The sequence below is a fragment of the Pseudorasbora parva genome, chromosome 4, assembly GCF_024679245.1.
Source record: "Pseudorasbora parva isolate DD20220531a chromosome 4, ASM2467924v1, whole genome shotgun sequence".
NCBI classification, from domain to species: Eukaryota; Metazoa; Chordata; class Actinopteri; order Cypriniformes; family Gobionidae; genus Pseudorasbora; species Pseudorasbora parva.
Genome location: NC_090175.1, coordinates 4,473,397 through 4,485,861, shown reverse-complemented (window position 1 = coordinate 4,485,861; position 12,465 = coordinate 4,473,397). Strand labels below are relative to the sequence as shown.

The 12,465-nt window shown below is 39.5% G+C and overlaps 1 protein-coding gene across 1 annotated transcript; it reads left to right on the top strand.

The window, feature by feature from the left end:
- The first annotated feature begins 637 nt into the window (after window positions 1–637).
- On the top strand, window positions 638–10,119 carry LOC137072691 (polymeric immunoglobulin receptor-like). The gene is made up of 8 exons (XM_067440610.1): window positions 638–755; window positions 879–1,196; window positions 1,441–1,746; window positions 1,842–2,168; window positions 7,837–7,923; window positions 9,075–9,179; window positions 9,374–9,426; window positions 9,522–10,119. The coding sequence occupies exons 1-8, from the start codon at window positions 716–718 to the stop codon at window positions 9,621–9,623; spliced, it is 1,338 nt and encodes a 445-aa protein (XP_067296711.1). The 5' UTR covers window positions 638–715; the 3' UTR covers window positions 9,624–10,119.
- The last annotated feature ends 2,346 nt before the right edge of the window (window positions 10,120–12,465 follow it).

Sequence of the window (12,465 nt, the reverse complement as noted above, 5' to 3'; positions counted from 1 at the left end):
ACTGACGTCCTGCAGAGTTTAGCTCCAGCTTGCCTCAACACACTGCTAAAGTTTCTAGTATGCCTAATAAGACCTTAATTAGCTGGTACAGGTGTGTTTATTTGGGGTTAGAGCTAAACTCAGCAGGACAGTGGCCCTCCAGGAGCAGGATTGGACACCCCTACTATACAACAAGGAGTTAGCGTATCACAGCAGCCCATCGAGCCTCAAATATCACAAATATGCTTTTGCTACACTTAATGGCAAACATTGCGCTGGTCTGCTGGACTGAAATAAATAAACAATATTTTGTTGATTAAGCTTATGTATTCAGTCATTATTCAATGGTATACTAAAAATCCATGTGAAAAATTACTTCTCATTTTTCCAGGTCAAATATTTATATGCAATTAAAATGCGATTAATTTCGATTAATTAATTACAAAGCCTCTAATTAATTAGATTATTTTTTTTAATCGAGTCCCGGCCCTAATATCTCTCTCTCTCTCTCTCTCTCTCTCTCTCTCTCTCTCTCTCTCTCTCTCTCTCTCTCTCTCTCTCTCTCTCTCTCTCTCTCTCTCTCTCTCAGGAAGTGGGCGTCTCTGCCCCATTCAGCACTTCATGTTAAACATGTAACAAGGAAATAAACAGTCAAAGCTCATCTGAACACAAATCGAGAGCTTCAGAAGAACTGAATCTACTGACAACAGAGAAGATCATTTAATAAGAGAGAAGAATGAAGATCATCTGGACTTTCACTCTGATGATGATTCCTGGTAAGAATCTGAACTCAGAGTAAATCACTAAAACATATAAAGATATTTGAACGTTAATTTCTTTTCAGTCTTATGAATATGTCTTGTTTCAAAATCTTGTATTAAGATGCTGGTTTGTTGTAGGTGTCGTGAGCTTCAGTGTGACGGGATATTCAGGAGGCGGAGTCACGATCAAATGCAGATACGATGAAGGATATTCAGCATATATAAAGTATTTTTGTAGAGGTCAGTGGTCCGAGTGCACAGACCTCATCAGGACTAATATTAAAGATAATTGGGCTCATTCTGGAAGATTCTCTCTGTATGACAACACAAGATCTGAAGTCCTCACTGTGACCATCAGAGATCTGAGTGAAGGGGATTCTGACACTTACTACTGTGGAACTGATATATATGCAAAAAAAGATCTCTACACTGAAGTGAAGCTGGAGGTTATAACAGGTGAGTAACTGAGAGCCTCAAACCCATGACGATCTCCTCAACATCACGATACTCAACACTGACTGTAATTACTGCCGTTCACACGTCTCACTCATAACAGACGCCATCAATAACCTTTTTATCTCCTGATCTAACATTTACACTCATAATCTGGACCTGCTTTCATAATTGTTGCATCATAATGGCCAGATATGTGTTTATACTGAGAACAATATGACAAATGATCTGGGTTTGTGTTGAACAGGTCAAAGAATCAGTAGTGTGACGGGATATTCCGGAGGAATCGTCATTATAAACTACAAATATGAGATGCAACACAGGAACCGTGAGAAATATGTGTGTAAAACTGGAGCAGATCAATGTTTTCCAGTAATAAACACTAACAGAGCAGCAGAACAGAAACACGGCGTTCATGATGACAGATCTGCAGGGCTCTTACGTGTGTTTATCAGAGAGCTGAATGACAACGACTCTGGAGAATATAAGATTACAGTCAAAGCTTCTGAAGACTACAGTTTCTTCTCTGAGTTTAATCTGGACATTAAGAAGGGTGAGCCGCTTTCAGTCACTCATGCATTATTGGACAGAATCATGAATATATCTGCTCATTGTAACATTACTGCTCTTTATTTGGATCTCAAACAGATGATTGTTGTGTGAAGAGCATCAGTCTATCAGCGGCTGCAGGAGGATCTGTGAACATCAGCTGCAAATACCCACAATCCCACAGGAGTGATGTGAAGTTTCTCTGCTGGAGATCTGGAGCTGATCTCTGTGCTGAAGAGACGTCTGTGAAGGAGAGCAGTAGATGGAGGAGTGAGGGAAAGATCCAGCTGTATGATGACAGAGAAGAGCAGCTCCTGATGGGAAGCATCAGTCGTGTGACTGAACAAGATTCAGAATACTGGTGTGGAGTTCAGTCTGATCAAGGACACAAGAGCTTCATCACACGAGTGCGGATCACTGTTACAGGTACACAGGGTTTTATCACTGATATTAAAGGGGTGATGAATTGAGAAATCAACTATCCCTTGAGCCTTTGATATATAAAAGGTCATGGTAATATAAGAATATCCTGTAAGTTTTGGAGCTGAAAATTTAAAAGAAATATAGACAGTTATAGACAATAGGCCCAGAAAACGAGACTCTCAAATCAATGACATATTAGAAGGGGAAACGCTGCCTCTACAGATAAATGTGTATGCCTGCTTCTGTAGCCCGGCCCACCGACTCGTACAGTTAAACTGATCACGTCACCGAGCAATAAATATGCCGAAGATAGCAAGATAATCATGTGTAAACAAGACACAGGTCGACACTGGATTTTCAGACATATTGAGATTAAAACTCAATGATGTGCTTCAATATTGTATATGACAGGAATGTGCAGCACACTTATGTGATTAAAACATGTTTTTTTATGTGTGATAGTAGCTATTGCATTGTTACAGATCGTATTTATTATGTGTGTGTAACGTGTCTAACAGAACATACCTTAGCACACTGTCACAGACTGAAGAGTCCCTTATTTGTTGGTTCATTGCGAGATCAGACATCTCCAGGGCTGTTTTCCAGACGGGCTACCAAAGCATAAGCTCGTCGGCAGGCGGTGAATTTTAAATAGTGAAATAACATTCATTTATTGATCTCCGTTGTGTTTGAAGAGCGTCCACGCTTATATCCACATTATTTTACCTCTAAATCCAAAATTTTACCTTTTAAGGTACAAGTGGCCGTTCCTGGGGTGGAACCCTTAAGGGTACATTTTTGTACCTCTAAGTCAGGGGTAGGCAAGTTCAGCCCTATAGAGCTCCAGAGTTTATCTCCAACCCTACTAAACCAACACATTATAAAACTTGTGGCTCCCAGCATGCATTGCAGCATTAAATATGTCACCATTGTTGGGATTCGTATGCTGATCCTTGATATCTGTGTGCGTCTAAACGATTCCCCCTTTAGAATGTTTATAAAAAACAATATTTAAAACGTCTGATCTGTGACAAGAAAGTATTGTTGGTGAATATTATTTATTATTATTTGTATTCAGTGATGAGTTTAGTCAAACATTATTCTTCCTGATACAGTTGGTTTTGCTTCGTTTGTTTTGAGCAATTATGTGTTTTGTTTATGCTGTAACAAAAACCACAAACTTACTTAAAATTCCAAGTCAAACTGCCCAACTAAAGGAAACACTGATCACCATTAAATCTAAACCTGTTAATTCTCAATAAGAGTTTCTATAGATGTCTTTCAGGGTTGCAACCAAACTCTACAGGACAGCGCTCACTAGGACCGAACTGAGGAAAACAATGGTATAATTGTACCGTAAGGACCAATTGTCTCCCATTAAAGGTACATTTATATGTTTTGTTCCCCAAGGAACAAAATTGTACCTCCAATGTACCTTTTTTCTGAGAGTGCAGACAGGGCGGGCCAAGTAATAAAAAAACAAATAAATTGTGGGCGGATAAGAGACAAATCATTGTGTTTGTTTGATAAATAAGTTTTGAGACTGAGCCCTGTCAGAGAATCATTCCGGTTGCTGCTTTCAAAACAATCCCTCCCTCATGTGAACTGAACTGACAGCAGAGCTAAAGCTCATTAAATATGCAAATCTTCTCCAATCCTAGCCGTGGGTGTTTACTTCAGTCTCCAGTGCAGCACGCCCATCAAAACCCAGCGTTCAGAAGAGAGCTTCAAAACCAGTGTAGGAAATAGCCTATACTTATTAATTATGATGTTTTCAAATATAAAAACTGTGCAAACATCATAAGTTGACCTCAGACAACAGTATAAAAAAAGTCAGTTCATGACACCTTTAAACCATAATGCAATTTTACAAAAAATATTAAAGGTGGGGTAAGTGCTTTCTGGTAACCATTGTTGATATTTCAAATCACCAAAACAAACAAACTCCCACCCCCAAAAGGATCTCGACCCTATTTTGATAGCTCCGCCCGACACATACGTAACCCAGGCAACGACTACGGTAGAATCTTTGTGTAACTAATCCAGGTCGAATATTCAATGAAAAAGTCACCCCTTCAAACACAAAAGCACAAACCGTTCTCAAGAACAACTCGATAGAACATGAGCGATAGTCCAGCTAACGACATATTACAATTATGACCAGATTAGAGTTATAGCGATCACAAAACACAAACCGTTCTCATGATCAACTCGATAGAACACGAGCACGAGTCCAGCTAACGACATATTACAATTATGACCAGATTAGAGTTATAGCGATCACAAAACACAAACCGTTCTCATGAACAACTCGATATAACACGAGCCGACAGTCCAGCTAACGACATATTACAATTATGACCAGATTAGAGTTATAGCGATCACAAAACACAAACCGTTCTCATGAACAACTCGATATAACACGAGCCGACAGTCCAGCTAACGACATATTACAATTATGACCAGATTAGAGTTATAGCGATCACAAAACACAAACCGTTCTCATGAACAACTCGATAGAACACGAGCTGACAGTCCAGCTAACGACATATTACAATTATGACCAGATTAGCGTTATAGCGATCACAAAACACAAACCGTTCTCATGAACAACTCGATATAACACGAGCCGACAGTCCAGCTAACGACATATTACAATTATGACCAGATTAGCGTTATAGCGATCACAAAACACAAACCGTTCTCATGAACAACTCGATAGAACACGAGCACGAGTCCAGCTAACGACATATTACAATTATGACCAGATTAGAGTAATAGCGATCACAAAACACAAACCGTTCTCATGAACAACTCGATATAACACGAGCCGACAGTCCAGCTAACGACATATTACAATTATGACCAGATTAGGGCAGGGACGGACTGGGGCTAAAAAACAGCCCTGGACTTTTTCCCAAATAAGCCCATCATCCGGCCATTTGCCTCTAGCCGTGCACAACAGACACTGTACTATAGTATGGTGTACTATGTACTACACTGTACTTGACCCTCTTTTCTTTAACTTTTTCCCAGCCACCTTTCTCCTTACGTTTTCTGCTAGCCATTCTGCCGTGATTTGATTCCAGAAATCCAGGGAGCAATCACAAACTGGCTACTAGGCCGACTCGTCTTCCTCAGGTTTTTTGTTGTTGTTGTAGTTTTTTTGCATGTAGCAGTATATACTGTAAGTGATCGTATTAGTGTCCCTGCTGATGGCTGTTCATACTGTGTTATTAGTAGGCCAGTCACGATAACAAATTTTGCTGGAAGATAAATTGGCCAATAAACTATTGCGATAAACTAAATAATAAATAAATAATCTAAAATAATGATAATGGCATAATAATGCAGGTACACCTTTTCAAAGATCAATAATCTTTTATTTCTGAAGACTATTTAACACTGAAAACGGAAACATTTTACATATTCACAATAAATGAACATCATAGCCAAAAAATGCACTTGAATAAATATCAAAAACAATAAATAAAATGGATGCAAACTGCAATGGATGATTGTGTATTAGGTGCCATGTTTCACAAAACCCACGGTTCGGCTCATATCACGGTTTTCGGTTCTGTGCGGTTCTTGTTGTTGTTTTTCTTTTAATCGTTAACACTCCAGAAATTTACTTCAGCATATTATATATCAGCTTAATTATCCACAATTTAGGATACAAAAAAAAAAAAAGTGATATCATGTAATCATGGACAAACTGAACTTGACCATCTCTGAGGAAAGCTAGGTGAGATTTTGATACAGCAAGAGAGAAGACATTGATGACATGCTTTTCATTTATTTGGCAAAAAAGGAGAACGTGAACTACTATCTCTACAGGGAACGTATGTGCCTTATCAAACTGTGCCAACTTCAGTGTAGGTTTGCCTTGTTTATACTCAACGCGTCCGCACAAGCGCGAGGGTGCGTGCGGCAAAAATAACATCAACGCGAGACCCCATTTCGCTTGGCAGTGTGCGCGTCAAATTTTGTAACTTTGCATGCGGCTCCGCAACCGAAGAAGCCCGAGTTCCAGACGAATATGGCCGAGCTTGACGTCTCATCACGCCGCGGCTGCACCCAGTCTGCGCGTCAAGTTTAAACATTTTCCCAAATGGACGAGGCGCGGCTCCGAGAGACATGGAAAACAATCAAGTATGCAAATGGAAACGATCGCGGCCGTTAAAGGTCCCGTTCTTCGCAATTCCATCTTTCAAACTTTAGTTAGTGTGTAATGTTGCTGTTAGAGCATAAAAAATACCTGTAAAATTATAAAGCTCAAAGTTCAATGCCAAGCGAGATTTTATTTAACAGAAGTTCCCTTTCAAAGCCTACAGCGAGCGGCCGGTTTGGACTACACCGCTGCACTTTCTGCTGTGATGACGTCACTAGAACCGTTTGCTGACTAAAGCTCCGCCCACAAGAACACGCAAAATAGGGGGCGTGGTCTCGTTGCTCTCCCACATGGAGAAGAGCGCGCATTCAGCGCTTGCATCTCCCCGTTATGGGATGAGGCGGGACCTTTCCGGACAAAGTGCGCTAAGCTGCTGTCCAATCACAACACGGGAAGCGCTGGCCCAATCAGAACTCGTTACGTGTTTCTGAAGGAGGAACTTCATAGAACAAGGAAATCATCAGGCCGTTTTTAGGACAGAGGAAACAGCGCTGTACAGATAAGTCAATTGTGTGAAAAATACTGTGTTTTTTTTACACGCGAAACATGAACTCATGTTATATTCGAGCTCATTGTTATCGTGCAACTAATTGATTTATTGATGTATATACTATCGTGACAGGCCTAGTTATTAGACTTTTTTTTTTTTTTTTTTTTTGCCGGCGGCGGCCGGGATAGCCCTCGGTTGGACGGCCATTCTGGACTTTTCTAGAACGCACAGATTGCCAATCCGTCCTTGAATTAGGGTTACATAGATCATGAAAAGAGGAAACAAACATATATTAGGAGTATAGTATCTTACCTGTCGGACACATTTTGTGAGCTGATGCCTGAAACAGACAGTGAGGAGATTTAGATGCTCCATACGGTGTGGAAATGAACGGGTCTTTATCATCGCTGAAGTGAGCCACAATACGATCGCAAATGGACAAACAAGCGAACATGACACACGAGCATAGTCAAGCAGCATATATTAGGCTAGTTCTCGGCTAATGTCCATCATGTGTGACTCATGTGTTTTGAATAATGACTTGCACAAAGCGAGAGCGAGCGCTCTTCTCACCATCAATAGTAGTCTCACCTTTAATTTGTACTACAGTGTTTGGCATTCTAGCATTAGTGTGATTTGAACACAGTATTACAGTTTTTAACTCTAGTACAGGTGAGGTCATCTGGATGCAGTAGAAGTGCATGTTTTAGTTCATCTGTGTGTCCTTTTACCACACTTGTACTATAGTTAACTGCAGTTAAGGGTGTGCATCCAGTCACACTGATGAGTACTGTATTATTCAGTGTCAAAACACAGGCTTCAGTTCTGAGAACTCAAACAGCTCAGAATTATTTTTCACACTTATTCTAAGTGTCTGTGTGATAGCAAACACATTCTGCGTGGTGAATGTGTGCAATATATGTGCCATGAGTCACTGTACATGTCAAGTTCTGTGTAAAAAAAGTATCATTAACAAATACATTTTTTTATATATTTAAAATTCCCAGAAAATACATCATCATCATCACCATCATCATCATCACCATCACCATCAGTTAAATCTCCATCGATCACATCTGCACCTCCTGTATCAGGTACAGACACACACTGAAACACAAACACACTCATTTGTGTCTCTGGTGTTTTCAGGCTCTTCTCTGACTGTCATGGTTGGTGTTGGGTTTTGTTTCATGTCTTTTATTTTGAAGTTTAATCAGTCATATTCCTAGATCTTGTCATGTGTTTCCCTTCCCATCATTTGATCATGTATTGTGCATTATTAAATGATCTTCTCTGTTGTCAGTAGATTCAGTACTTCTGAAGCTCTCGATGTGTGTTCAGATGAGCTTTGACTGTTTCTTTCTGGGTAAAACATGTTCAACATGAAGTGCTGAATGTGGCAGAGACGCCGCACTTCCTCTGAGAGAGAGAGAGAGAGAGAGAGAGAGAGATTTTGAGAGATAAAGAGGTGTTAATAAATGCTGCGTTCCACTCCACTATTGGACACGCACTTGCAAAACTTCCCCTTGGGGGAATCCCCGCCACCATTTTGTAGTGTGTTCCTCTTCGTGAAGTGGAAAAGGGAAGTTTATATGGACAGAACCTTGCTCCCTGAAGAGTGAGCGAGTCTACTTCATATGTACACTTCAGGCTGCTTCATATACCACAATGCAATGCGATTGTGACGTCACCGCATATCACGTTTAATTTACCCCACCACAAACAAATCTATGATGTTTTAATTATTTTTTAAACATTTAAAACAACGCAAACACACCTATATACAGTACATATATAATGCTGCATTAAGTGGATTCCAAGTGATCAAGGGCTTAGGGCGTTCCAGTTCAGCTCATTGAGAAGTTTCCACCAGTAGCGGGCACTCATGCAACGTAAGCAATGACGCACATCTGAGTAAACGAGACGGAGGGAAGTAAGCGAGTGAAGGGCATGATAAAAACAAACTGGAACACAGCACATATTCTTATTGTTTGTATAAGTCGTGTGTTTCTCAGTCCCGTTTTCTCATTGGTTCTGTGTTGATTGTTCACAGTTGTTTGGTCATTAGTCTCTGTGTATCAATAGTCCTCATGTTTCTGTTGTCTCTTGTTGAGTCTTGTCCCTGTACCATTGTCTGAGAGTCGCCGTCCATGCTCATGTTCTGCTTCAGGTCAGGTGAGGTCTTAGTTTATTGTGTTCTGTTCACATTTGTTAATAAACTGCACATGGGTTCCCTCTTCAACAGTGAACTCCATTCCACTGACGGTCAGTGTGTCTGTGGTTCTGCTTCTGATCATCACTGGACTCGTGTTACTGACCGTGATTCTCTGCAGGAGGCGTCTGTCTCACAGTAAGACTCATTCTTCCGTTTTTACCTTAAAAGTTATTTTTAAACAAACTACTAGATTGACATTATTTATATTTCCCCCTTTTCATAAAAAAACATTTGCTGCCTCCTGCTGGCTACAACTAAAGCTGAACAAACTAGAGAATATGAATATGTGAAGAGATTTAACAAACAATACATTTACTTGTCTTTGACAGACACTGATTCCTCCTCCAAAAGATCTCACACGACACCAGCAAACAATCAATCTGTGAGTACTATTACTAAAAAAAAAGATTTTTGTTTTTAAGTATTATTAAATATTTATTATATTATTAAATATATACAAATGCTCTCTCTCCTCAGGTTTCTCTCTCTGATTTTAATTATAAGGAAATTAGAGGCACTCACAGCCAAATTCCCACAACCCTCTCTGATTCTTCCGACAATATTTACGCTAATGTGTAACAGCACTGAACTTTACCTCTCATCATCATCATCATCATCATCATCTTCATCCTGTACTGAAGGACACTGTCTGTCCTGATGATGTTCATCTTTAATAACCATCAGGATCAGAATCATTATATGCAGTTAAGAGTGATTACCTCTTCAGTTCATGTTAGCGCTCCACGCTTTTCAGATTGTCATTTTCTCAGTACATGCAACCATTTGCAGCGTCTGGACTCTTGCATATAAATTAATATCCTGGCACCAAGGACTCTGAGTCAAATTTCCATTGTCACTTTTGTGGCTTGAAGGCCACTAAGCAGTAACACCGTTAGTGTCCTGTTGATAGTTCGAATAGATTCCAATCTCTCTCCATATCACCACATGCCCCCATCCTCAAGCAGACAGAGGGGCCTGGACATTGAGGACTCAACCCAATACACATAGCACAGACATCTTCTTCATTTTACTCATAAGTAAACTATTCCAGAATGTATATGATACATACCTGTACGTTCGCATGTTCCCTATGTATTACTCTACTAGTCATGCTGTGTGAGTATGTTAAGGACATTTTAAATGCTTGAATTAATGTTAAAGAATGTATCTGCTTTTATATCATCCATATATTCTTTAACCAAATTGTTTTTGATTGTTTTAAATTCATCACATTTACATCAATATACAATTCTGAGAGTTTCATGATGCTCAAAAGCACAAGTTAATCGTTTGTGTATTTTTGCGTGAAACATGTCTGATGGTTATATCATTTGTGAAAGTTATCAGCGTCTGTGAGAAAAGGAATTTGTGAAAGTTATCAGCGTCAATGAGAAAAGGGAAGTGAAGTACACTTTGGGACACGCCCCTTAATTACTGAATTCAGGTGTTTCTGTCAGACCCATTGCCACAGGTGAATAGAATCAATCGCCTAAACATGCCGTCTGCATTTATAGATCACAGTGAATTCAAGTGTGGTACTGTGATAGGATGCCACCTTTGCAACAAATACATTTGTGAAATTTCATCCCTGCTAGATATTCATATGGATTAGGTTTAAGAACAGCAGCAACTCAGACACGAAGCAGAAGACCAAGAAAAGTCAAAGAGTGCTGAGGTATTGTTGTTTGTATTGTTGATGAATTTTGTTTATTTTTTGTCACTTTTAGTCAGTGATGAGCTTAGTGGCTTTTTTGTTCATAACAATTTTTGTTCATGGCTTCTTTTGATTTGAACAGATTATGTGTCTTGTTAGAGGTCCGAAGGCATGTTTTTTATTTTTATTTTATAATGTATCCTGAGATGTACTTATATTGTTAGTATGTTTTTTTTCATCAAAAAAATGTCATAATTTAGAAAAAAAAAAGGCATTTTTTCTATATTAGTCCTCTGACTTGAATGCTGTTTCAAGGGGCGTGTCCGCTGTGAGACTTCAGTGAAAACACCCCCTGCTTTGATTGGCTGACATCTTCGCATTTGAAATGAGTATTATATTATGTGGCGGCGGAGGCATGGTTTAGTAAGGCGAGCAGCACCAGTCCAGAGAGAGATGGAGAGCTGGGGAAAGATTGCTGAGAAAGTGTAATTGTACCGAGTTGTTGCACAGGCAAGTTTATTTTGTTTGTATCTGAATAAACACAAGTGAACTCTGCAATGTTATTTCTCTCACAAAATGCTTTCACCACAACAAACACAATATCGACATGAATACAGTAAGAGCTTCTGTTGAGCATAACATTGTCTTTCATTATGACAGCAGTTTGGAAAATACCTGCAAGAGAGTGGTAAGCCCACCATACAAACAAGACTTGAAGCACTTCTTGTTTTAATGTTATTTCTCTCACAATATGCTTTCACCACAACTAACGACAAACACAACATCATCATGAATACAGTAAGAGTTCTGTTGTAACGGCAGTTTGGGCAAGTGTGCACTGCAGATATACATGTGATTGACAGATCCCATCATTAAAAAAAAGTGTAATATGATTGCTCTCTGTAGTTTAATTACTTAAATAACAGATTTGTTTCATGCTGCTAACAGAAACGACGTGAAGTTGATGGTTTTAGTCACTGTCTTGATTCTCTGATGCATCAAGACGGCCAGCGGTGGGACTGACAGTATGAAACAATTTAGAAAGAAAGTCTGTGTGAACTTGAATGATTAGCTACACATCAGAAATCACTGATCCCAGATCAGGCATTAATGAACACTGTTACTCACTGTTTGTGGCGGTGCTGTAGAATCGGTAAAGCCTGTGCTGACATCTCGACTGATAAACTGAATCCATTCTCTACTAATTCTCTGGGTGGGAAAGCAGATGAAGGGGAGGAAACCTTTCCTGGTGACGTCATAACAGGAGAATTTAAGATCAGCTCATCTGGGCTCTCTTTTTCTCAGAGGCAGAGAAAGACAGCCAGAACTTGGTTTACACCAATCAAAACTTCTAGGCATTTGGGGAAAATTTTCAGGCTAGAGGAACTCATATTAATGTTGGAAAACCTTATAAAATTAAAACTTCATGCAATGAACCTGACAGTTAACACTGTAACAAAAACCCCAAACACATAAAAAGCCAAGAGTCAAAAACTGCCCAACTGAAAGAAACGCTGGTAATGGTGACCAAACATTTTCAATAAATCATCAACATCTAAACCTCCGTTAATTCTCAATAAGAGCTTCTGTAGATGTGTTTTAGGGTTGGAGCCATACTCTGCAGGACAGCGGCTCACTAGAGCTGAACTTGCCTACCCCTGCTCTAAGTAGAGGGAAACAATGGTATAATTGTACCCTAAGGGCCAATTGTATACCTTTTTAAGATAAAGTTATACGTTTTGTTCCCTAAGGAACAAAATTGTACCT